Here is a 26,313-nt window from a genome sequence, read left to right on the forward strand (position 1 = left end):
CGTGTGCCACCTTGCTAGGCTCAGGCATCACAGAATGTCTCTGTTCTGTGCCTGTCTCTGCCGACACCCACTGCTGGGCTCCCAGAACGCTCTTCTACTGTTCTTCATTTGGGGCCAGGTGATGTATGGGGATTTACTCTTACTCCTATTCTCCTTTTTCTCGAAAAATCAAATGAATTTTCTATTTCCACTGATCATTTTGAGGTCTGTTCCGTTATTTCAGACTGATCTGGCTTCTCAACTTTGTTTGCCACAAACTTCTAGAAGACTTTGAAAAAGCAGCAAACTCATGCTCTCAGGTACAGGAATCTGTTTCCCCTCTGTTCTGTGCCTCCCCCCATCCCCCAACACACTCACACACACACTTTCCCTGGGTTCTTTTCCATGCGCAAATAGTTGGGCTGTCAGTTGACAATTCTCGAGCATTAAATGGTCATTTAAATTCTAGACCATTCCATTTAATGCATTTTCCAAAGAAGGATATGGCATCTTTGATTCTGATGAACTGAAAATGAGAAAGACGACAGAAGATAGCATCTGTTGCTGTAAGAATCACATGAAGCATCCAGTGCTGTGACAGCCATGGGGTTCCCTACATAGTGCTTTCCAGGGCTGGCTTAGTTTTGATACTGCCTGTCCGTTGTTTCCTAACTTTTAGTCTTCCTTGTAAACAATTAGAGATAAAAGTTACACATGCCACTGCTTCTCGTTTCAGAAGGTGTATGCTTCCTGCGAATTCTGTTTAATGTTTTAAGCTCCTAGTTGACATTAGCAAGTTGTGTGGGATTGAAGTGATGCTTGTGTTATTATTTGTGAAACAGTCTTTTGTAGCTCAGTCTTGAAGTTTTGGTAAAGAACATGCAGAGCAGTTCCAGTACTGAATTCTTTGACTTGGATCAGCAGTTCTGACTTGGTTCATTGTGAAGTCACATGGTCACACTGTCCACTTTTATCTGTGGCACTTGAGTTTTGAGCTTTGCATTAATGCCACTGGATATTAATAGAGCATTGTTAACCAAAGCAAGTTGGATTTGTGTAAAACAATACTCTGTTTTGAAAGCATAGTCTGTATGGGGAACATTACACTGAATACACCAATCACCGACAGCTCGGACAGGAAGTGTTGGTAGCTTTGGGATGATATAATTAGCTAGTACTTGCTAAAAAATCAGGACAGTTATTAGAATAAGCCCCCGACTTTGACATCTAAATTTGCATGTGTGTCCATATGTTTTAACTGCTAAGTAAGCTATTTTATTAACATTTTGGCTTAGACTAAAACAGATGCTGTTAAATTGTATGAGTAATTTTGATGTTTTAAGGATTTTTATCAGTATTGTAACCCCCAAAATATTTTAAGATGTAAATAGTTTTTTGATGTATGAACCTTTACATTTTTGATGTATTATTTTGGATTTATTTAAAGTAATAATAACCAGTACTCGGAGACTGAGTTCAAGGCTAGCCCAAGCTTTTATGATGAAATTCTGAGACATACAACTTAAAATGCCAACTTTTCTCTCTTGAAACTCTTTAATAGCTGGTATGAGAAACTTTGTTATATAAAACTATCATTTTTTTTAAATTTTGTCTTCTCAAACAGTATGTGAAAGTACCCCATCTCACAGTGTTCAAAGTCAGCTTTTAGGGGCTGAGTTCTACAGACAGTGAGTGTTAGGACTGGGATCTGAGGAGAACTGACGTGGGAGCTGACGCTTTTCACCATGTCGTTTCAGAGTATTATTTAGAAAACAGGCTAATCATAAAGCTCAGTGTTAATTCACTGTATTTTAGTACAACTGACAGGAAACGTCTCTATTTCAGACATTCTGTTTTAATTCAGTCTGGACAAGTCGAGGTGAGCGCTTGAACTATAAAACCTGAGTACTGTCTACAAAAAGGGCCACAGCATGTGATGTGTGCTACAAAGGAACTACGAGAGCATTAGAAAGTTATGTGACCACCCAGTTACGGAGGCGAGGTTCAAGCTGGGATTTGGTTGAGGTGGTGCTACGTCCCTTTAAGAGAAAGGCAGAAGGAGCTCAAGCTGAAGGTCCCCAGGAGAAAATAGTTTAAAACCAATTTTTAGGTTGAGAGTGGCATATGCCTTTGATCCCTGCACTCCAGGTACAGATGAGCCTGGTCTACAAAGTGAGAGTTTATCTTAGTTACCAAAACAAAAATTCAGCTTTTCAGCTAAAGTCAAATTGCACCAGTTAAATACTTGATTTGAACTTGTAGTAATTTCTCAATTGGAAGCATAAGAATTGGAGGGGAGGAGTTTCAAAGAAAGTTAGTAGATAGAGAAGTCTCTTTAAAAAGTTATAGAAACTTTCTTGGCTCTGTAAGTGTCATGTATATGTCATATTTCATGTACATTTCTGCTTGTCTCATTGAGCAGTAAACTCCTCTAAGACACTGGAAAAATATAAAGTCATGATTTTGTAGATTTGACTAGAGAAGTCTCAACGTTAGAATTTCTTTCATTCCTAAAAAGGAAGTATGCTTTTCTTTAGAAAAAGTGTGAGAATTTCCCTTCTGTTAACTGTCTAATGTTTATCTTTAAACATGTCAGATACTATTTATTTAAAAAAATTGATGACAAATTCAAGGAATAATTTATTGAAAGAAAAAAAACTTGCATTTTCCCAGCCTTCTTGAAAAAGCATGGACACTTTGGGCCTGGGGGCAGGCTTACGATGGGAAAGTGTACAAGGGAGTGTGAAAGCTGCGTAGGACTGGGAGCATTGATGAAAAGGAGACTCAAGTGTGAGGGGCTCCCTTACAACACAGATACTGAGTGACTGGCCAGTTAGACTGATATCTACCTGTCAAAATGGCCTCCAAAGTTAACACACATCTGTTTCCTGTTACACATTTATATGCCTTTCTGGAGGGATTATATCTATGGATAGCGATTCCTTCTCTGAAAGTGGTGTGGCTCGATCTATAGTTATTCTGTCTTCTTTCCTGTTAGTAAAAACCTATGTCTTGCCGTGTTGGCACAGAAGAATCTGGGGATTACTGCAGTAAACCTGGGTTGATTTGGAATGGAGTCTCTGCCAGGATCCCCTTCCACAATTTTGAAAAGCCAGGTTATTCCCCAGTCTAGAGACCAGTTCTTGTGGCTATTAACGTTTTTGTAGCAGTAATGGGGAGAAGAGCTCTTTCCTGTTGCATTTTCAAAGGACTTGAGTTGAAGGCAGCTGTGGAGGCCCCCAGCAACTGTGGTGGGTGTGAGCCTCTGGAAGGCGGCTTGAGTCACTACTTTGGCTTTTCCATTTTGTTTTTCCGTAGTGTACATGTTGTAATTTGTGTTATTATTTAAAACTCAACTTGGGCTGGAGAGGTCGCTCAGCAGTTAAGATCACTGACTTCCAGAGGTCCTGAGTTCAATTCCCAGCAACCACATGGTGGCTCACAACCATCTGTCATGGGATCCGATGCCCTCTTCTGGTGTGTCTGATGTTAGCAACAGTGTACTCATGTACATAAAATAAATAAATCTTTAAACAACAACAACAAAACAACTCAACTCAGAAAAGGGTTGTTTTATTTATGTGTATTCCTCTTTTTTAGATTTTTGTCTCTTTTGGTGACTTGCAGTTGTCTGAAGTGATTAGAATTTACACAGAATAATTTGCAAAGGGATAACCTGAATAAAAGTCTGGCTCTGACTGCTAAATTTCCTGTTTTCCTCTAATGTAGCTATTATCCTGTATTCACCCCATCTTCTGAGTATTCTCTTCACCATTTTTGTCCTGTTCAAGTTTCTTTGCTGTCCCTTTAGGTTATTATTTATAAGATTTGATATACCATATAAAAGATACAACAATAAAATTGTGACCAGAATCAAGACTTTTATTTCACAGATAAAGTATGAGAAAGGCTTTCAGTGTAATAATCCTTTGCTGCCTTTTATCATGGAAAGGAGTATTGAGCCTATCTTGCCATGTCAGGAGAGTATACTATATGCTTTCCAGGACATATAATCTGACTACTGAAACCAAAAAGCTTTTATTTGCAACTCTCCGATTATTGTTCTTTAGTAAATAGCAATCCTCGTGTATTCATTAGATGAATGCCTTTTATTGTCTTCTATTCATGTGTAAGGTATATTAGTCCACAATTCAGGGTTTTTTTAAATAGGTGATGCTGAAAGGAAAATGTATTCTTTTAAATATCTCCTTGCCCAAAAGCAGGATTGTTCTTTGTCCACACAACCCATGGAGAGTTGATCCATGTATATTCAGCTGTGATCATTTGCAAGAGGAGTTAAGAGTAGTGAGGGGTCTGCTCTTAATCTACCCTTACTGGGATAGGTCAGAGCTTCTAAGCAGGCACAGCAGGAGCAGAATTGACCAGGATCAATACATGTTATAGTTCAGGGAAGCTGCTACCCTTACTCACATAGGATCAGCTGGATGAATTTTTCTCTTCCTGAAGAGTAGCCAGGAATTAAAAAGCCAAGTCACCTAAGGACTACTGTCCTGTTAAAATGCTGATCTCAAAATCATTGAAATGCCTAGCTATAGATTTGACTGTCACAATTGAACTGTGGCATTACTTAAATTTCATAATTATGGTATGTCAGTTCAATAACCCAAAGCTGGACATCTCACCCACTTCATATATGTCTGTTGTATTATGTAAAGAGCCTAATTAATGCCTTCCAGGATGTGGTATTGGTGGATAGGGATTATTACCTCCATTTAGATGAGGAAACCAGATGCTTTAATATAAAAAGGAAATCAAAAGTTGTATAGCCTTTGATAGGGCTAACTATTTACCGGAGGCTGCATTGAATATGGAGGAGCTCTCCAGTGATGGTAAAGACTTGCCTTCTCCCCTCAACTCTAGTTGGGAAGGAAAAAAAAAATCACCCTGTAAGAGGGTGGGGAAGTCCCAGCACGGTGGCCGATAGCATTGCTACCTCTGTGTCTAAAGAATGAGTGAAAGGGTATGGTTGTCATTTATGCCCAGAAACCACAAAAGCGGGGATGACGGTCAGCACCACTTTGGACTCTTGCTGCATATTGGCACCATTAAGGGGTTGGCCCATTTCCCTACTTAAAAGGTATTGATATTTGGATGGCCGTAAATTACTCTAAAGACTGTGTCCTGAACCCTAAAGAGACTCTTTACTACAGCTTTGCCCCACTGATCTTTAAAATGAAAGACAACCCAAGCATCTTCCTTCCTCCCAGGTTGAAAATGGTACGTCTTCATTATGCCTAAAGTCACCGAGTAAAGATTCTTTTTACAAAAAGCAGGATGACGTTTCCACTAAAACTGAATTTATGTTAGTAAGCATTGCCCAAAGTCTACTTTAATAGTGTTTCTGCCGTTCCTTGGGGCTGCACTCCTTAGTCTTAATGCCTTTCCTGGTGGGTGATAGGGACATGTGATAAAATCATTTTGGTAGGTGAATACGGTGGTTCATCTCTATAATCCAGCATATCCAGCATGTGAGAGGCTGTGTAGTAAAAGGATGGTTGAGTGTGAGACCAGCTGGGACCACATGGCCAGACCCTATCACAAGAAACCAAAAGCATCCCTGGTGTCTGCACTGTCATCATTGCTTGGTATTAATCTCTTTGTCCAGAGTTGACTAATTCTTTCGTGTACTTGAGGAGAAAACTCTTTGGACTTTATAACTGGGAGGCCCACAGAAGAGCTGCAAGCATAAGAAGAAGTAGCATCAGCATGGGGGGATAGGCCTGTGATTCCTGCTCTCCAGAGGCTGGGGAGAAGGAACAGGAGGTCAAGGCTACCTAACATGTAGGACACCTCCACTCAAAAGTACGAAAGGAGCTCTGTGGTGTGTAGATGAGTGTGCATGCATTAGCAACAGCATACATGGAAGACAGCCTTCCCTTTGTTGTATGTTACAGCTCTAATTAAAGTGCCATTAAGGTTTTTCATTGTAATTAAGGGGGAAAAAACCCTTGGGAAAATATTTGTCCTTAGGTACAGTTTTATTCATGATTTTTTTTTTAATCTGGCTTCATTGTAGACTGTCTAAAGTACATAATGCTACTTTAGTGTTAGGAAGAATTAGCTCAATTTGTAGGAACTTTTTGCTATGTATTTTGTGAATACTGTGTGATAAATTGTATACTATATATAGATTGGAGCATTTTCTGTTATATGATGGGAAAAAAATCACTAAGTCTAGTTGGTGCCTTAATAAGGAATATTTTCTTTCAGAGCCAACAGAATCAAAATATACATTGGTAAAACAAGTGACAAGTTGGTATTAGTAGAGTTTTTGTTTCTAAGATGTATATATCCAAGAATAAGTCTAAAATGTATTTATATCTCAGGCATTTTAAAAATTTCAATTTGGGGGCTAAGAAGCTGGCTCTGTGGGTAGCTCACCTTTGACCTTGAAGACGCGAGTCCCCATACAAAACAGGCATGTTAACGTGTGTCTGTGATGCCAGTGTTCCTTACTTCGATGAGATGAGAGGCAGAGACAGAATCCCTGCAGCCTGTGAGCCAGCTAGCCTGTCCTGTGAAGCAGCAAACAAAAAGACCCCGCCTCAAACAAGGTGAAAGGCAAAGATACGGACCCATCTACATACCCCATTTTGGCTTGGTTGAAGGAGACCTTTGAATGGACAAGAAACAAACCAACAAAAAAACAAACACACAATCCCCAAAACCAAAACCCATCTAGTCTAAACAAACAAAAGCTTTTTCAAATTCCTGCAAAGAAATAATAACCATGAAAGCTAGGGTTCTTCCATTCTTGTAATTTCTATATGCTTAGAAGAACACTCATCTGCCCATGCTTTCTCTCTGTATGTTCCTCTCATTCTGTTCCCATGTATACATTCATCTACTGGCTCTTCTGGCCCCTCTTCTACATTCCATTCATGAATTTTTAAGGTGCCTGATAGACTTTTGTCTCCTGGTCTACACACTCCACTTTTGTCTTTTTCTAACTTTCTTTTAAATAGTCCAGGCTGACTGTAGACTAATAATCCTCTTGTAATCCGAGTGCTAGAACTATAAGCATGCCTGCATATTCTTTTTTAGTTTAATATGCATATACTTTGATGTGAAATTCTGATAAGCACCCACAGCAAACATTTTGGGATGCCTGCATACTTAGACATTGTTCAAGACACCCACATTGCTACTTAGCTTTGGGAAGAGTAGCTGATTAGGGATGCACATATTCAGTTTTCTATGGCAGAGATGGAAAGAGATGCCTTCTTTGTGTATATTACAGACTTTATATTCCAGAGTGAAAACTGGAAGAAAAAAAGTTACTAAATTTCCAGGAAGCACTGTGTTTTGTGGTTTTATTTGAATAATTGAGCAGCTGAGGGGGTTGGTGAAGTTGAGTAATCAGCATTGACCCTCTGCTGTCTGGGAAGCATTTGACAGCGGTGTAAAGCCCAGCTGGGATTGTGACTCTGATGCACTAACATCTGGTCGCCTTACAGAAAAGGTATTTCTATCATTTCTGTTAGGGTTAATGGTGACTACCTGGCTGCCACGTTCACCCCAGATTCTGTGTAAGGAGAAGGACAGTAAGACTAATGCAAGGGAAATTCACTTAGTGATGTTGAAGCACTAAAGTCAGTTTCACAAATCGGATTCTGTACATACAAAGCATCGATGTTGAAGGTAACAGCTGTGCTTTGTTATCTGGTGTTGAATTAAGAACCACAGTGATGGTGAGAAGGTTGTAACTTTAGACTAGCGCCTGTGTTCCAAACCGTTTCCCGTTTCCCACCATGTTCTCATGAGTCTTTGTAATAATAGTTTGGAGATGTCAGGCCTGCGCCCCACTAAGGACTGAACAGATAGAACACCGAGAGGGGAGGTAGACTAAGAAACTAAGAGCTACAGAATTAGAAGAAAAGTGAGACTGTACTCTGATTTGTAGAAAGTGTATAGAACTGATGATGACTTAGAGCAGGTAGGGTCAGCTCAGCGTGAGGTGGCTCTGAATAGATCTGTGAATCTTAGAATCTTCTGTATTGGTGGAAGAATTTTATTCAGGGAGGTGGATGCACTTGCCTTTAATCCCATGACTTGGGGGGAGGGGAGCACAGGCAGACGGGTCTCTGAGTTCAAGGCCAGTTTGCTCTAGAGCAAGTTCCAGGACAGCCAGGGCTACACAGAGACCCTATCTTGAAAAACAAAAACAAACAAGCATATATACCCAAAAACAAAACAAAAACCCCAAACAAAAAGAACTTTACATTGTTAATGTTGATATTTCAGATGCGGGAAAGGGTATGACAGCTAGGTGAAAGAAGTTTGTGGTAAAGAGTCAAGGCCTGACTCTGTTTACCATCTGTCCATCTGTGTGTCTATCTGTATGTCCATTTGTCTGTCTGTCTATGTTGAGTTCTTACTGCATAGTCCAAGATTACCTAGAACTGGGACAGGCTGTCCTTGGAGTGTTGGGGTTCAGGACAACCCCACCGTGACCCCTAGCAGCAAGCAGGCAGCCACTGCACTCTAGACACCAAGTGTAAGACATTCATTTTGTTATTTTCATTATTAAGTCAGACTGGACCATGCATGTTGCCTAAGGTGATACCCGGATTTTGAGCTCAAACAGTCATCCAGTTTCTGCTTTCTGAGTGCTAGGATATGGTTTCTACCACTAGGCCCATTTTAAAAGCTGGAGTCATTAAAGTAGGCTTACTTCATAGGAACGCTTAAATTTTATGTTTCCTTTTACTTTGTTGCTTTGGTCTTTCTCAGGTAAAGTATTGTCTTTATACATGGAAATGCCTGAGCCAGGCTATTTAGGAAGGAAAGTTTATTTGACTCACAGTTGTGATTGCTGAAAGCCCAGACAGCATGTTGTAGGCTTTGGAAAGAGCTTCCCCTTGACTATGACACCTTATAGTGCGGTACAACAGCAGGCGCATGTGCAAACGTGAGCATTACATCACCCACATCCAGGAACATACACATATACATGTTATATATGTTTTTGTCAAGTGATTCAATGTTACATCTAATTCGTTTTAAAAATTGTTTATGTGAGCTGGTGTGAGGGTGTAAGGGTGTCCGCTCCCTTGGACCTGGAGTTATAGGGTTGTGAGCCGCCGTGTGGGTGCTGGGAACTGAACTGGGTCCTTTGAAGACAGACAGTGCTCTTAACCACGGAGCCACTTCCCCAGTCCCTATATCTAATTCTTATTCTGCATTCTTATTTCTTTCTGTCACCAGGAACCTTTTGAGGATGGCTTTGCGAATGGAGAAGAAAGTACTCCAACCAGAGATGCTGTGGTCACATACACTGCCGAAAGTAAAGGAGTTGTAAAGTTTGGCTGGATCAAGGGTGTATTAGTATGTATGCACACATTCAGTTTGCTTACAGTCCTTCTGTTGATATCCTCAAGAGAATTATGTTTTACTGCTTTAACAATTTGCTTGTGAGTACTATGGAAGGCCCAGTTAATACCTCGTGTGTTTCTTTTGTTTTAAGGAGAGAAATGTTAATTAATTATACACATCATCTGGATGAAAATTGTAAAGTCACAAATTTTATTTTTGGTGGAATGAGTCTTGCTATATAGCCCCAATTGGTCTAGAATTTGCAAAGTACACTGGACAGGCCTTGAACTTTGTGATCAGTGTTTTATCTCTGCTTCCTAAGTGTTGAACCAGTTGTAACAATACACAAACAGGAACTCAGAATAAAAAATTAACATATTCCAAATTGTGCGAGTATCATACTCAATTTAAAGTTTTCAAAAACGATGTGACCCATTGACGTTTGTGTTGGTGTGTATGCAGTATTAACTCTGCCTTAACTGTTTATGACAGATATTATGAATACACATGCAAAATTTACACAACAAAGGAAGATTACTGAGGTCTTATCTCATCCTGGTGGCATAGGCCTTTAATCCCAGCAGTTGGAAGCAGAGGCAGAGGGATGTCAGAGTTTAAGGCTAATCTGGTCTCTGTAGTGAATTTCAGGACAGCCAGGCTACACAGAAAAATCCTGTCTGGAAAATAAAAATAAAGTGTTGAAACCTTAAACAGTTGTGCTTCTGACACTTCTGGTGGGCACATTTATTTGTAAACATGTTTACATTGCACTTTCTTACATCAGCTGACAGACAGTGAGCTTTCAGTGAGCCCCTTGGACAGACTTGAAGATATTAGATTTCAAAGCTTCCACGGTTTCAAGTGCATTCTAGTTTTTGGCTTGTTTTCTCTTTATTGTTGTATCATGTTTTAGTTGCATTGTTTATCTGTGGTGTGACCTCTCTTCTCTCCCAGGTACGATGTATGTTGAACATTTGGGGTGTGATGCTCTTTATTCGATTGTCATGGATTGTGGGTCAGGCTGGAATAGGTGAGTGAAGCTTTATACTACTTGGTCTTTGTGTTAAAATAGCTGTGTGCCTTTCTACAATTGCTGACTGAACTATGGTGCTCTTTAGGTAGATTGCTGTCTTAATTGACTTCTATAATTTTGATTTTCTCAAAACTGAGATGAAAATTAGGTAATTTATGGCCTGTGCCTTAGTTACTTATCTATTTCTGTAAAAAAATATATCATGACCAAGGCAGCTAATAAAAGAAAGCATTTAATTGAGGGCTCGCTTTATAGTATCAGAAGGTGAGCCTTTATGGTGGGCTTTATGATCTACTGGTGGGGATACATGGCCGCAGGCATGACCCTGGAGCAGTAGCCGAGCTTACATGATTCTCATGCAGAATGCAGAGAGGGTGAGAAAGCCTGCTGTAGGCTTTTAAGACCTCAAAGCCCACCCCCAGTGACACACTTCCTCCAACAGTCTTCCCGCATGGTCCACCAACTAGAAAGCAAACATTCAGATATGCGAGCCTATGGGGGCTTTTCTCATCCAAAACACCAGTCCATGTTATTTCAGTGTTTAGCCCAGCCAGTTCTCGGAAATGACAAGCCTAAGAGGATAAGGTTCTTAGTTGTTTTTGCTTTTTCTCCTTTAAAGGTCTCTCCGTTCTTGTAATAGCAATGGCCACTGTTGTGACAACCATCACAGGATTGTCTACTTCAGCAATAGCTACCAATGGATTCGTGAGAGGAGGTGAGACTATCTGGCACAGGCCCTACCTGAAAGACGTGTTCATGCCTTTTAAGTTACTGCATCTTCCTTAGTGCCCAGAACCTTGTCCTGTTCTGTAAATCCCATCTGTGTTCTCGAGAGCTTGTGCTTGGCAGACTTTGCTGGGGTCCTGAGGATTCTGCCCTTGAATAATACTGCTTCTCAGTCCCATCACTCAGACCTGCATTCTTGCATTGCACAGACCAGCCTCTTCCTGTCTTCAGCTGAGTCCAGACTACAAAAGTAGCTGACATCCACAGGCACCCTTTAAAGATGACCACTGTAAATTCTAGCACTTGGCCATTCTGTGAGGCAGATGAAATGTGTTGTACTTATACTTCAGCCAGTCAGGAAATTGTTGAGCCCCTTTTGGCACATGCTGGATTTGCACAGGGTCAAGCAGGGTTCAGTATTGTAAGGACGTACAGTCATGTAGCAATAGTAGCCACTGTTGAGACATAAAGGCTGGGAGTGGTACCGTGGTTTTGACATACGTGGTCTTAATCCATCATTGCTACTTACTTTCATTATTTATATGACTAATGAGACCAGAAAGGAAACAGTCACATTCCTATCCTAGCAGAATTTAATCTGGAAGAAGATTGTGCTGCTTGGTCTCAAATGTCTAAAAGAAAAAAAAATTTTTTTTCTGAAATAATTGGAAGCCTCTTCATTTGGGTATCAGCAAAGCCAAAACGCAGAAATTGAGGAAAAGTAAACATTTGGCTACGTGTGACAAAGTACTGCATTAGTAAAGTCAGTTTGGTCTTTAACTCCATTGTTTAGCTGTGGATTACTAGTGTTACCAGGCGAAGAGTGCCAGAGTTCTTTTCTATGATAGGGAAGTTCCTTCTCAGGGTAGCTGTCAGGTCAACGCAAGCTTTGTGTAAGTTACGGAAGGCAGGTCTCACGTTCTGCTTTATTAAGGCAGTTTTCCCTGCAATGCTTCCTGCAAACACAGCATCTCAGGAACCAGGCTTCTGGTGCATTTCTTTCTGAAAATACATTCACCTAACTTGGTGAATCTGTCTTGTGAACTCCTTGGTACAATTAAAAGAGTTATTGGCATTAAAACCCTAACTTGTTTTCAATCTTTTTCTTAGGAGGAGCATACTATTTAATCTCTAGAAGTCTAGGGCCAGAATTTGGCGGTGCGATTGGCTTGATCTTCGCTTTTGCCAATGCAGTGGCAGTTGCTATGTATGTTGTTGGATTCGCAGAGACTGTAGTGGAGCTGCTTAAGGTAATCTGGCCATTTGCCAAATCCTCACTGGGATGGTACACACATGCACACACCTAAGCCTGTATGTGAGCTTTAAAACATGCTGTCTAGGGCTGGGGATTTAGCTCAGTGGTAGAGCGCTTGCCTAGCAAGCGCAAGGCCCTGGGTTCGGTCCCCAGCTCCGAAAAAAAGAAAAAAGAAAAAGAAAAAGAAAAGAAAAAAAAAAAACATGCTGTCTACATTGTTACCTCTTAAAAGTAATTTTGCTTATGGAGTAGGAACTGTGGGGTTTTGACAATAGCATGAGGATTTATTCTTTATCCCTATCCCTCTTGTAGGGATCATTAAAGCATGAGTTCATTAATTATACCAAACATAGAATGCATTTGTGGTAATGCCACTTCCTAAAACCTAACAGAATCAGTCAGACTATAATTTTTTTGGTTAGTAATTCCTTTTCTGATTAATTGGTTTCATATTAGATATACCAGTAATAGTAATTTATTAAGACATTAGATATCTAAGATATTAGTTGAATGAAACTAGTAGTAATTAGTATTCTTTTCTTTTTTTTCTCTTGTTTTTGAGAGAGGATCTTGCAATGGGGCTGGCTAGGAACTTGTGGTATAAACCAGGCTAGCCCTGCCTCTCACTTCTAAGTCCTGGGAATGCAAGCATCATCACCTACCTCTGTCCATGGCTTTAATAAGCACTGCTGTGGTGTCTGTATGTAAGGAGCTGTGCATTGTGTCTCTCCTCTGTAGGAACATTCCATACTTATGATAGATGAAATCAATGACATCCGAATTATTGGAGCCATTACAGTGGTGGTTCTTCTGGGCATCTCAGTGGCCGGAATGGAGTGGGAAGCAAAGGTGAGCTGAGACAGAGATAGATCTGTCATCATTTAGTCCACACAGCAGTGTTCTAGGAAACTCAGACTGATGTGTTCAGACTCTAGTGGAAACGTGGCCATTTTTATAGAAGTTTACGATATGTAAGAGTTGGCATTTACAATGATAGATTTGAGGATGACACATTTAAAGCTCAGACAGAGGCTGCTTTCCTCTTTGTACTCTTGGTTTTGAGTGCTTGAGAGCCCACGGCCCCTTGTGTGCTAGGTGTGATGTCTACCATCGAGTGTATCCCAGTCTTTCATTTATTTATAACTGTAAGAATTGAATTTATTGAAAAAGGTTATAATTTCATCCCTCTTGGGCCATAATTAATGTGTAAGAAAGAAGTTCCTTCTGGACTAGCAAGACATATCAGCGGATAAAGTGCTTGCTATAGAGGGAAACCCTGTGGTCTGAGCTCTAGCTGACTTCCTAGATTGTCCTCTGAGCTCCACACATGCTATGGCACGTGGTTCCCTTTCCGTAATAATCATATTTTTAAGTGCTGTTTAAAAATGTTATTTGCACAGATGACAGTATTTACCCAGACTTTGAGAAGCCAAAGTTGTTGATGATAAGTTTCAGGCTGTCTCCTCTCTGGTGCCTTTACCTGAGGTCCTCATTGACATTACTTTCTCCTTTTCCTTCTTTCTTAGAACAGTTGCAGACAGATACAGCATTATGTTTGAACCTGATACAAATCTTGTGTTGGCAACAAACATAGTCTTTACCATCCCACGATGATAGTCAGGGCAGGGAGGTGGGAAGAGTTGTATAGAATGGGAAGCCTGTGGCTTAGGTGTCTTTGCCTGTCTTTAGGCCTTGTTTTAGAAATGGGTGACATTATTCTATCTGTAATTGAATGTTCTCAGTTTTCCCTGAGGCAGGGTCTCACTAATAATTCAGAGCTGGGACTAGTCACAGACTCATGACCCTTCTGTCTGCATATTATCTGACAAGGGGAAGCTTCAGGCTCACGACACTGCATCTAGCTTTAATACAGTTCTTTAGGAGCTGTTATTCATGTAACAGCATTTATTGAGTACCTACTGAATACTTTGCATTCTTTAAGACATTTGGCAGAAAGACAAAATAAGACAAATTATCTGTGTAATGGAAGTGAGGACAAGAGACAAGGTTGTGATTTTCAGTGTGTAAAACCACAGGCTCAGATCGTCCTTCTGGTGATTCTTCTTCTGGCCATCGCTGACTTCGTCATAGGAACATTTATCTCACTGGACAGCAAGAAGCCCAAGGGTTTCTTTGGCTATAAATGTAAGTAAAAAGATTGAATACTTTCTTCAGTGCAAATTACAGCATTCTGCTGATAACTAAATTTAGTACATTTTAGGTAATTTATCCTGTAATTATGTTTGGTCTGCTGATTCACACTAATTAATGACTCAGGTTTTGCCCTCTTTATATAGTCTGTACAATTAGAGTAAAATCACTTTCATTTTTATCTTTTGTGTTTGAATATTAACAGCAGCAGGTGGTAGAGAGTAGAGAAGCCAGTTTTACTGAGGAGAAGGTGCCAGCATGTCTCCCATGTGTCCAGTTTGTGTTTCTTGTAATGGGACTATGAAACATGTATCTTTAGGTGATCTTATTGTTGCATACATGCTAGGGTTTACTTACTCTAAAATGTCGGTGATGCTGTCAGACTGGATAAAGTTACAGAACCTGTTACTTATCTGTCATTAACCAGAATTTTACTTGGCATGTGACTTTTTAAACATAAGAGTTTAAAAGTGCTCTGGATTGTAAAAGCAGACAGGAGTTGTAAAAATCATGACTTTTAGTCTCTAAATTCGTCACCTCCTATCTACTAAGGAAAATGGCAGTTTAGGAAATGTACCTTTGGTCAGATGCATGGATGATGCACAAGTGTTTCTCAGTCTTCATGGGCCTCCAGGGTCAGTTGCATTGAGTTGGTTGCCTTTTTCACAACAAAGCCAAAGCATGACTCACTATGTGATCTTCGGTCTCATTAAACTTGGTCTTCCAAATGATGACAGTTCTTGTTTATCTGTGCGGTCATTTCTCCAGGTGTTTTGTTTATATTAGCTTGTAAGTGATGTGTCCTCAGCACCCAGAATAAGGTCCTGATCTGGTCTCCCCACTGCTATGTTAATTTTTATCCTTTTGTTGATGTGATGACTGAGAGGCTTCCCTTTTGGGAAGTTGCCATTTAATACGTGATACTTTGAGACAGTGCATAGCCTTGTCTCCATCTGACTATAATCAGATAGTGTGATTAGTAATCCTTGAGCGGGCTTCCGTTAAGCCACACTGACATAGAACAGCATAGATGGTTGTCTCCTCCTTTCTGAGTCGCATCCTTCTCCTCTGTGAAAGGCTTTCCTCGGCTGTGAGCCTGCTGCTCTGCTCTCAGCGGTGGTTGCCGAGTCCATCACCTCTCTCACCCTGTCCTAGTTAGGATTACTGCTGCTATGGGCAAGCACCATGACCAGAAAGCAAGCTGGACAGGAAAGGGTTTCTGGCTTAAACTTTTATATGCTGTAAGTGGACAGAACGACATGTGTACTGTAAATAGAGGGAAAGATGGAGATGTCATTTAGTAGTAGGAGGAGTCTGAGACTGAGAAGAGAGGAGAGAAGGATGGTAAGCAGAGATGCGGGCCAGGAGCTCTGCTACAGGCACATCCAGGATGGTCTTCTGGAAACCAGAAAACCATTAGGTGATTAGGCCTTAGGGTTACAGCTGCTGGGATGAAATACCATGACCAAATGTAGCTTGGGGAGGAGAGGCTTTATTTGGCTCCATATTCCTGTTCATCATCCTAGGAGGTCAGAACAAGGCAGGAACCTGGAGGCAGAGCTGATTCAGAGGCCATGGAGGGGTGCTGATTACTGATACAACCCAGGACCACCAGCTTAGTGATGCACTACCCACAATGCACTGGGGCCTCCCCAATGAATCAGCAATTAAGAAACTGTCCTACGGGCTTGCATGCAGCTGGGTCTTGTGGAGGAGGCAGTGTCTTAATTAGGGTTCCCTTCTCTGGCGTGAGCATAGCTTTCGTCAAGGTGACGAGATAACTACCCACCACACTCTTCCTTCCTTTCAGGGCACACTTGCATTTGTCTTGGTCCTGGCCTGCCAACTGTATTTTCTCTCTTGGTGTCTTCATAGTTCAAACTAACTTCAGGAGATTGTTGTATTTTAATTTTTAATTGCTCCTGTAGACTGTTTATTTTAGTTTTTAGCCAAAAATATCTGGTCAGGAAATAGGGAAAGCTATGTTAAAAATAGTTGGGAGTGGCAGTGGGCAGTGGAGAGTGGGGCAGACTGGCTACAGGTATCCCCCGCCTCCTTTCTTGGGAGATGCTTGTGGTTCTGGTTTTGTTTGTTTTGTTTGGTGGAGAGTGGGTTAGTGATCTATACTTGTGATTTCTGTTTGAGTTAGTGTTAACAATTAAGTTTAGAATTTCTTTAAATTACTGGTAAGAGGTAGCCAAAAAGTAGGATATAACAAAGATTAGGTCAGCTTTTGATTTCCTTCACACCAGAAAACAGGAGCACTGATAACTGAATTATCATTAACTAAGGATGAGCAGTTGTGTGGAGACCATACATACGGATTACTCTTAACCTAAATTATTTTGGTCTTATTTGCTGTCTAGTAATTTCCAAAATATTTTATCTTCTGTAGCTGAAATATTTAGTGAGAACTTTGGACCGGATTTTCGAGAAGAAGAGACTTTCTTTTCTGTATTCGCCATCTTTTTTCCTGCTGCAACTGGTATTCTAGCTGGGGCGAACATCTCGGGTGACCTTGCAGTAAGTGTTGTGAAGAACTGTATCATTACTGATGTGAAACAGAATGACATGTGTGCATTTACTTTTAGAGATAGACTAAAAATGTCTTCTTGTCTTTCAGGATCCTCAGTCAGCCATACCCAAAGGAACGCTCTTAGCCATTTTGATTACGACAGTGGTTTACATAGGAATCGCAGTGTCTGTAGGTAAATAGCCTTGGTTTATTTATCTCAGGAATTGACCGAGTTTCTAGCGTAAGTGGTACTACATCATTTTCCACCTTTGCTATTCCAGTAGTGTTGGTGAAAAGTCAGAGAGTTCGTTGCTTTGTTAAATTAGTTATTGTTCTTAATCTTTAATATTAAATACAGTCTTCAAGGATCGGGACCCTGTTCTACATGCATCTATTCATTCTCAAACAAAATTATAAGCTCTGGATTTATTAATTTCATGGTAAGAGGTTTCCATGTATAATTAGTAAGAATAATGTAATTTTACCACATTTAAAAGTTATTTTGTTCAAAAGTAGCAACAGAACTCTATTTTCAAATCTCATAGCTATCTCTTAGTGTAATTTTGAAATTTAACTGAACAAAAGTTAGAAATGCTAACTGATGGGCCAAATTGCCTTTTAAAAATGATTTTGGATATAATATATTCTTAATACATAATTCTGAAGTTTGTTTGGGAAAACAACTATACGTTTAAGCATACTCATTTAACACAATTTATGCTTCCCTAAAACTTGCAAAAGTGCTTATATTATGTAGTTGAGCTAAATTAAATTTGTTTTTAATTTAATTGAGGGAGTAACTGCTTACGTTCCAACCTTTAAAGTAATGAGTTGCCAAGGACACATCTCCGACATGTCTGTCCCTCCTCGGTTGCTGGACCTCATGGTCACTTCATTCCATCTGTGCTACGTAAGCAGTGGCCGCCCCTGGGTGCTCAGGAGGGGCCAGTGACTAGTTCAGAGCAACAGAACCTTCCTTTATCACCCAAAATGTCAGGTGTGGTGTAATGGCACTGTGGGATCCATCCTCTTGCTCAGGACACAGAGGCAGGGCTCTCCCTTCAGTGTGCCTAGCCTAGCATAGACAGTGACTGTCTTCCAAAGAAACAGGCACAGGACATGGAAGCATGACTGCTTGCAAGCTGATTGGAGATACAGGGCTCTTGTCTGTCCTGTATCCTGTAAGGTCTCAAGTGTATGTAGAGGGAAAGGTGCTTTTGCCAACATGGTTGAAAGGTAGAGGGAAACAGAAGCAGCCAAGTGCTCTGTAGTCCATCTAGGGATTGAAATATTTATACAAGGGTTTCCTGCATTTGTGGAAACACACTTTTTTTTTTTTTAAATAGAAGGCTCAGTTCATTACTTAGATTTTAGTCACCCCAAAACTTGTCTGACTTCATTCAGAGTCAAGCTGTGTGTAAATGCAGTAATGCTGTTATAAGTGTCGCCTATACAGCACTGCAATCTCTTCGGGAGTGGAGGGGTAGTTTTAGGAGGAATGCAGACGTGACTGACTCTCACTGTCACTTGTGCTTTAGGTTCTTGTGTTGTCCGGGATGCCACTGGGAACGTTAATGACACCATTACAACAGAGCTAACTAACTGTACTTCTGCAGCCTGCAAATTAAACTTTGACTTTTCCTACTGTGAAAGCAACACCTGTTCTTATGGGCTAATGAACAACTTTCAGGTGAGCATTGAGCTAATATGATGTAGACATTCTGTATTTATCTAGGGTTTAGACCACCTGAAATCTGGCCATTCAGAATGTCCCTGTCCATTAGGGAAGACGGTTGTTACTTTCTGCCTTCTACTTACTGTAATTTCTGCCCTTACTACTAAACCCTGTCATCATTAACCAGGCAAAAGGGGAAAGTAAACTCTAGTGTACAGTGTGTATACCTGTAGCACATGGGTATCCTATTTTATACTATTTCAGAAGACCATGAAACAAGCATCTTTCATAAAAGTCATTTCGTCTCGTCTGTTTCTGGTTTCTGTCTGCTCTGTTCCATTGAGCTTTGGGTGTATTTGTTCATCGGTGTCAGTCCTGATTCACGTTGTGTGTGTGTGTGTGTGTGTGTGTGTGTGTGTGTGTATGTGTGAATGTATGTATATATATATAGTAAGTCTTGAAGTCAGATTAACTTCTTCCAAAATAGTTCTAGCAATTTTAGCTTCTTAGTAATTAGTAGTACCTTTATTGTTTATGTATAAATAAACTATTAAGATATACTGATCAATAGAGCTGGGCATGTAGCTTGTTGGGAGGTGCTTGTCTAGCCTTCACAAAGCCCTGGTCTCAGTCCTTAGCACCACACAAACTGGGTGAAATGTCACATGCTTGTAATCCCAGCGTTTGGGAAGTAGAATGGGTCATTGTCATTGTGGTGAAGATCTGGGTGGCACGCAGGCAGGCATGTTGCTAGAGAAGTAGCTGAGAGATTTAATTCCTGATCTTCAGGTAGCAGGCAGAGAGAGACAGACACTGGGCCTAGGGTAGACTTTTGAAACCTAAAAGCCCACCCCAACAACTCATGGCTTCCAACAAGGACACACTTCCTAATCCTTCCAAACATTCTGTAAGTCAAAGCTCCTAACACCTGAGCTCTTACACTTCTGTCTGTCCTGGACTTGGTCCTGTGTTTACGCACGTTTCGGCAGTCAGGCTAGCGTTCCTTACTTCCGTTCAGCGCTTCATTTGGACAGCTGTCTTGCCTGTCATCTTTGCTGCTGTATGTGGTGGACAACAGTGATGGAGCCCCTATTTTCAGTCAGTGTCACTACGTCCTTTCTACTCCTATTCACCATTAAATTTTAGAAGTGCTGAGGGAAAACATAAACTGGAAAGTCAGAAGTCCTACTTGACTTTTCCTACAGTATTTTCTGATACTAAGCATAGGATACTGATGTGTTTGTGCAAAGGACAGTGCTTCTGAGAATTGAGCCTGAAGTTTTCATGTCTAACTCTTGAGTGTGGGAGGAGTGCACATGCATGTGCAGAAATGTTTGGGCACAATGCACAGGGGAAGCAATATACTGCATGTACATGTAACCTTCGTCACTTATCAGGGTGTGACTAATTGTCTTTTGCTTGTAACTTCCTGTATCCCAGGTATTTAGAAGCAGAATAGAATTTGTATCATAATCTTTTTGGCTTGGCATTTTTACCTTTAACTGTTATGTACTTAAAAAACTTCATACCTACATTACTTTTACAGCCCGTACAAATAAACCCTCTTGATGTATGAGTACACTTTCATAAGAGCTTACCTCAGTCTGACTTACTGGCTAGATCTAACCATCAGTGTTCTAGAACCTAGATGAGAGAAATGAGTTACATAATAGAGAGATAGAGTCAGCACATCACAGGATATAGGATAGGAGCTCCAGAGTGTGGCAGGAAAAACAATTAGAAAAATTCAACAGTATGACCATATATTACAAATATTGAAAACCACATTACCCAAATAACAGCAGACATTTTTGAGAGCTGTTTAAAACAAACAAACCTGTCTTGAAATGACCAAGAAAATGGGGTAGTTGGGGTAGTTTGATTGCTGACAACATAGGGATACTGTGAAGAAAAGTTCAGATAACTAAGCTGACTAATGGCTGTAGTTAGACTTTTCAAAAAGTCTTCGCCTCTTAAGAGATACAGACTGATCCTTCATGCATTAAAAAGCCAGGAGTCTTTGGAACGTGGTGTGGGATTGGCCCACGTTGTGTTTGGTTGAGACCTGGTGTTGTGTAGTTGGTAGTTCGTTACCCACAGTTTCCGTCATTTGTGCATTTGAAAATTTATGAGGAAAGGGTTTTTAAGTCAGAGACCTATTTTAATAATTTGTAATTTACTTCTCATTGCTATTACCAGATTCCTATCAGATTATTTCTAGTATTAGTTTTCTTTATTAGAAACCTCAAGTTGTGAGTATTTACTCTGTTCTGTCATTTATTCAAGGTGATGAGCATGGTGTCAGGATTTGCACCCCTGATCTCTGCGGGTATCTTTTCAGCCACACTCTCATCAGCACTGGCATCTCTTGTGAGTGCTCCCAAAATATTTCAGGTAAATATTTTCATATTATTGTTATTGAAGATGTTAAAATAATATTTCAAATTCAGATAAATTACCTTATCAATCTCATGTGTTTGTTTGCATATACATATATCAAGATTGGTGTAAATTTTATTTACATAAATGCTGTGTAGATCCCTAAAAACATTTGTGCATTTTCCTACTGTCAAGGTACAGCCTTGAAATGTCTTTAGGAAGGATGATTGGAGGGTCTGGAGAGATGGCTCAGCAGTACAGGTTCACACAGAGAATCCAGATTCAGTTTCCAGTATGTGCACTGGGTGTACATAATCAGCTGTAACTCCAGACACATAGATAATTGAAAATGATAAAATAAATATTTTAGGGATTAAAAATATTTTAGGGATTAGGTGGGTTTTGTTTTTGGCATACTTAGCATTAAAGTTTAGGATGGTTGTCAAGTTAGGAGTGCAGCGTAAGACTCTAAATCAGAACTGTAAATAGTGGTTTCAGTTAACATGATGCCAACTTGACTATCTTATGTGGCTCATAGTGCAGCGACTGTAGTAGAGGCCGTGATAGCTAGGATGAGTGTTGCTTCCTATGGTGGTCATTAAGCATCTGACAGTGATAAGTGTTGACTTTCTAGCCTTGCTCTTAATACTGTATTTGTAGCAAGAAGTATAGCAGTGTTGTCTAATAGGACTTTTAAGACAATATCTGTTAGGATTGGGAGAAAAGTAGTTCAACTTTATACTTCGGGTTTTTAATCATTTTCATTTCAGATTTGGAGTTGGTTTTCTTAAAGCCTTAGGTACACTGTATCATAATGCCAACTTTTAGGGTTTTTCATTGTACTTTGTTTGAATGACTGCTTCTCCGATTCTTCATAAATAGAGTTTTAACATGGGATGGAGCAAGACAAACAAAATCTTTAGCAGTGTTAGGAACCATCTAGCCTTCAGCTGTCTGAACTGTTCACTTGTCCTTTATAGTCTGTCGGTGCAGCACCGAGAGACAGGAAACATAGTATCGGAAAGGAGAGACTTGGACTTCATTCTTGGTTAACATACTTTAACTGTTTGCAGATTTGCACATCGTAAGTTTTATGTGTTTTGTTTTAATGTTTGTATTTTTTTTCCCTTGGGTTAGGCTCTATGTAAGGACAATATCTACCCAGCTTTCCAGATGTTTGCGAAAGGTTATGGAAAAAATAATGAACCTCTTCGTGGTTACATCTTAACATTCTTAATTGCACTTGGATTCATCTTAATTGGTTAGTTCTATGAATGGTATATTATGTAGGTTTTGGTATGTTTTGATATAGTGTTATCTGTAATCATGAATATTAAGTTATTAATGTATATTAATTAGTTTCTAATCAAAGTAAAATATTGCAAATAGTAGTACCTGATATTACTTATTAAACTTAATTCCATTGTGCAAAATTAGGGTAAAAGGAATATTATATTCTTTCTTTTTTTGTCCCTATTCTTTCTTTCCTGCCTCCCCCCCACCCCTTTTTTTTAAGATTCACGTAGCCCAGCCTGGCTATTGCAGCCATAGATAATCTTGAATTCCTGATGGTCCTGCCTCTATTTTGTAAGGACTAGGGTTATGGGCATGCACCTTTTCCTGAAATCCATGCAATGACAGTGTAAAGGAGAGGTTGCTGGTGTCCCCAAGAACGATAATGCCTCTGACATACGTACAGCTATGGACCCCTCACTGCTAACACAGCATGGACTCTAAAGAGTTTTGTGTAGCCAGGCAGATTAGTTGACTGAAAGTCCAATTATGCCATCAGTTGTGATACAAGATCTAAGTTTCAATTTGTGGTAGATTTAAGGGTGCTTATGATGCTGTTTAAAAACTAGAAATATTTCAAAATTTGAAGTCTTCAATACCATTAAATTTCTTCTTTTTCTTTTTTTGCAGCTGAATTGAATGTCATTGCTCCAATTATCTCTAATTTCTTTCTCGCATCATACGCCTTAATCAACTTTTCTGTATTCCATGCGTCACTTGCAAAGTCTCCAGGTGATTTTACATTTTAAGAATTTGAATGTATTAGTAGCTTTTATTTCAGAGGAAACAATTTTCACAATTCTAAAACTTGGTTTGTGTGAGTTTAGTTCATTAAAGTGTTTTCTTTTTGTCACATCAAATTCAAGGTCTCTACCCTGAAGTGCACTGATGACAAGCTCCTCCTTCCTTCACTGTTACTTCCTTCAGAACATTGACAACGGCATTTGTCATACTAAATAATTATTCCCTATTTTTAAAATGTCTTTACTATTTGTGTACCTGATTCAGTTCTTAGAGCATTGTCCTTATTTAATAACCCTCTAAAATTTTTTCCGCCTGGTGCTTCATGCCTGATAAGCACATAGTTTACCACTGAACCCTAAGTGCCAGCCTCCAATGTATTTTTAACAATGAGTTCTGTGGAATTCTCACATAAGGGTCTTTATTAACTTAAAAAGGACCATGCGGGGGCCTTTGTTACGAACAGACAAGGGTTGAAAATCAGTGAATGTGTGGAAAGTACCGAAGCACTTAAGTTTATCAGAACAGGCTAAATCACGTGGGGTTCTTAGAAGAAGGAAGTGTGAACATACATGCTTGAGCCTCAGCTTTACTTTCAAAATAAAAATTTATTGATGTAATTAAAAATATTTTTAGCTGTTAGTGACAAGTTAGAACATCATCTTTTAACATCTTACGAGTAGTTTAAGTTCATTAACACCAATGGACAGGTATGAGTGAGCTCACATCTAGAGTTGGTTCGATGGGTAGGTTTCTTGAAATGTTTCATCGAGCTATTAGAGCGCGAGTGTGTCATGCTGAGGGTCAGAGAGGGTCAGGGTGAGGCCTTTCCTGTGTACACCATTTCTCTAGTTTTCACTGTGGTAGGTTGATTTACATTTTAAAAGATTGTTTTGACTAAAGGACTGAGAAGATGTAGTAATAGGAAAATATTGCCTTGTCGTTAAAAATTATCAAAACCAATTGTGATCGATAACAGTCGTTGACTTTACTGTTTAGGGATTATGCTTGCATTTAATACTTGAGGTCATCTGAGTGTGGCAGCCATAAAGAAAGCTATTTTTTTTTTTTTTTTTTTGTGGTTCTTTTTTTCGGAGCTGGGGACCGAACCCAGGGCCTTGTGCTTCCTAGGCAAGCGCTCTACCACTGAGCTAAATCCCCAGCCCCAAAGAAAGCTATTTTATACACAATTACGCACCACTGTATAAAGCAGAGAGAGATCTGAGCGATGTCTTCTTCCTGTCCTCGTTAGGGTGGCGTCCTGCGTTCAAGTACTACAACATGTGGATCTCCCTTACTGGAGCGATTCTCTGCTGCATAGTGATGTTCGTCATTAACTGGTGGGCTGCACTGCTCACGTATGTGATAGTTCTTGGACTGTACATTTATGTCACTTACAAAAAGCCAGGTCAGTAGACTTTGGTTTTAGTATTTTAAACTAGAAAATGTTGACAAGTTTTTATGTAACTTTTCTTATTCAAGCATCTTTCGTATATTTGAAAAAGTGTCACATGTAAAATTTAAAATACCCCCTTTCTAAGTAAGGATTTTTTTTTTCTTTTTGAACTACATTTAGTGTCAACAAACTATTTTAAGATGTTTTATTCCTATAGAATTTCATTCTCACCCATTAATTATGACTAACCTTATTTTAAGAAAAAATACACTAACATTCTGTTGCACTTAGCATGTTCTAAAATTGTTCTTTGAAAGTTCCAGATTCGCAGCACTGTTGTGGCTACTAGCTGTGTGTGTGTGTGTGTGTGTGTGTGTGTATGTTGCCTCTTTTTGTTTTAGAACTGCTATGTAGCATGGAATTCAAATGTTGGAAAGATATACAGATAGATATTTTCCAAAATATGTAAATATAATTGTTCTTAAACTGAGAGTCAGCGATTACCATTTTCTACATTTATGAGGGTTGAGTGCTATTAGGATTGGTTCAGAACACCAAAAAAAGATCTGTCAGAAAAAGTTAGGGAAGTTTGGTCCACCGGTTAAAGCGGAAGATGAACAGTTAAAGCACGGTCGTTTTAAACAGTGGTGAAGCTATTTAACCTGCATGTGAAATGAGGAGCTTCTGGGTTCAAATGGAGGCTCCAGAAATGGATGGGCAAAGGCGCTGTTTCTAACTCTTAGAGTCAGACATTTCCTCTGAAATGTCCCAGGAGCACACTTCCAGTGTTTAAAGTCATTTAAGGCCCAAGCCTTTTATTCAACGGGAAAGGACATCGTCATGTTCACGTAGCTTGACCATGTTTACTGTACTTAAAGCCGCCCTCCCTTCAGGCTGCAGTTGTTAAGGGATTGTTTGGAGTTGTGCTCCTTTGCAGTGCTGTCCTCAAGCCTTTCGTACGTTAAGCCTTTCCTCAAGTGTAACAGCAGGCATGACGATAGCCTTACTGTGCTGTGTCCCGGAACTGTGTGAGGTTCTAGAGGAGTAGTTCATTTTACATTTTTAACATGAAAATTTGCTGTCAGTCTCCTGGGTTTGAATCCTTTGCCTTTGGTGTTACTCTATATGATGCTGTTTCCCCACAGATGTGAACTGGGGATCCTCCACACAAGCGCTGACTTACCTCAGCGCACTGCAGCATTCAATCCGTCTTTCCGGGGTGGAGGACCATGTGAAAAACTTCAGGTAGGTGCTGGGTACCATTCTCTGCCCGCTAAGTCAGCCATCCTTACACCCTTCATTCTTCAGTAATGTTCTGTGTGGAGGAGTACACAATACTCTGGGTGGTCTTGAGCAGTTAATTACTCAAAACCAAATTACATAAAGGTTACCTTCTTTTGAAAAAGATTTTGTAAGTTTTGGAACTGTCATTTGAAGACAGTTTTTTCTCTTTGTGACCGTTCATATTGTATATCTATTTATAAGTTTCTGTAAGAGTGTTTATGTGTAGATGTTGGCCTGCATGTGTGTCTGTGCAGCATGTGCGTGCCTGGTGCCTGCAGGGGCCAGAGGAAGAGGTTTGTTTGTTTGTGACAGGGTTTCGCTGTATAACTCTGACTGACTGGGAACTCCCTTTGCGTAGACCAGGCTAACTCAGATCTGTCTGCCTCTGTTACCTGAGTGCTGGGATGCCTAGGATAGGACTGTTTTGGTGTGTCTGTTCTTGTAGTTTTATTAAGACTAAAGATCGGTTGCTCCCGGTGCTGCTGTGTGGGCGCCTGCTCACCTATGGTGCCTTTGTCTAGAGTGAAGAGTCCCTAGACTTCACAGCTTT

General features: G+C 40.0%; 1 protein-coding gene across 2 annotated transcripts in view; it reads left to right on the forward strand.

The window, feature by feature from the left end:
- Slc12a2 (solute carrier family 12 member 2) overlaps positions 1 to 26,313 on the forward strand; it is a 68,155-nt gene that overhangs the window by 8,456 nt on the left and 33,386 nt on the right. For both annotated transcript variants that reach the window (XM_087593547.1, NM_031798.2), the window contains exons 2-15: positions 9,208 to 9,327; positions 10,270 to 10,345; positions 10,968 to 11,063; positions 12,185 to 12,324; positions 13,068 to 13,178; positions 14,366 to 14,474; positions 16,876 to 17,003; positions 17,104 to 17,188; positions 18,534 to 18,685; positions 20,957 to 21,064; positions 22,187 to 22,310; positions 22,973 to 23,074; positions 24,336 to 24,491; positions 25,625 to 25,724. In XM_087593547.1, coding sequence (XP_087449673.1) covers positions 9,208 to 9,327; positions 10,270 to 10,345; positions 10,968 to 11,063; positions 12,185 to 12,324; positions 13,068 to 13,178; positions 14,366 to 14,474; positions 16,876 to 17,003; positions 17,104 to 17,188; positions 18,534 to 18,685; positions 20,957 to 21,064; positions 22,187 to 22,310; positions 22,973 to 23,074; positions 24,336 to 24,491; positions 25,625 to 25,724 — 1,607 coding nt within the window. The remainder of the gene's footprint in view (positions 1 to 9,207; positions 9,328 to 10,269; positions 10,346 to 10,967; positions 11,064 to 12,184; positions 12,325 to 13,067; positions 13,179 to 14,365; positions 14,475 to 16,875; positions 17,004 to 17,103; positions 17,189 to 18,533; positions 18,686 to 20,956; positions 21,065 to 22,186; positions 22,311 to 22,972; positions 23,075 to 24,335; positions 24,492 to 25,624; positions 25,725 to 26,313) is intronic.

Source organism: Rattus norvegicus, chromosome 18, assembly GCF_021556685.1.
Source record: "Rattus norvegicus strain SHRSP/BbbUtx chromosome 18, alternate assembly SHRSP_T2T, whole genome shotgun sequence".
Taxonomy (NCBI): domain Eukaryota; kingdom Metazoa; phylum Chordata; class Mammalia; order Rodentia; family Muridae; genus Rattus; species Rattus norvegicus.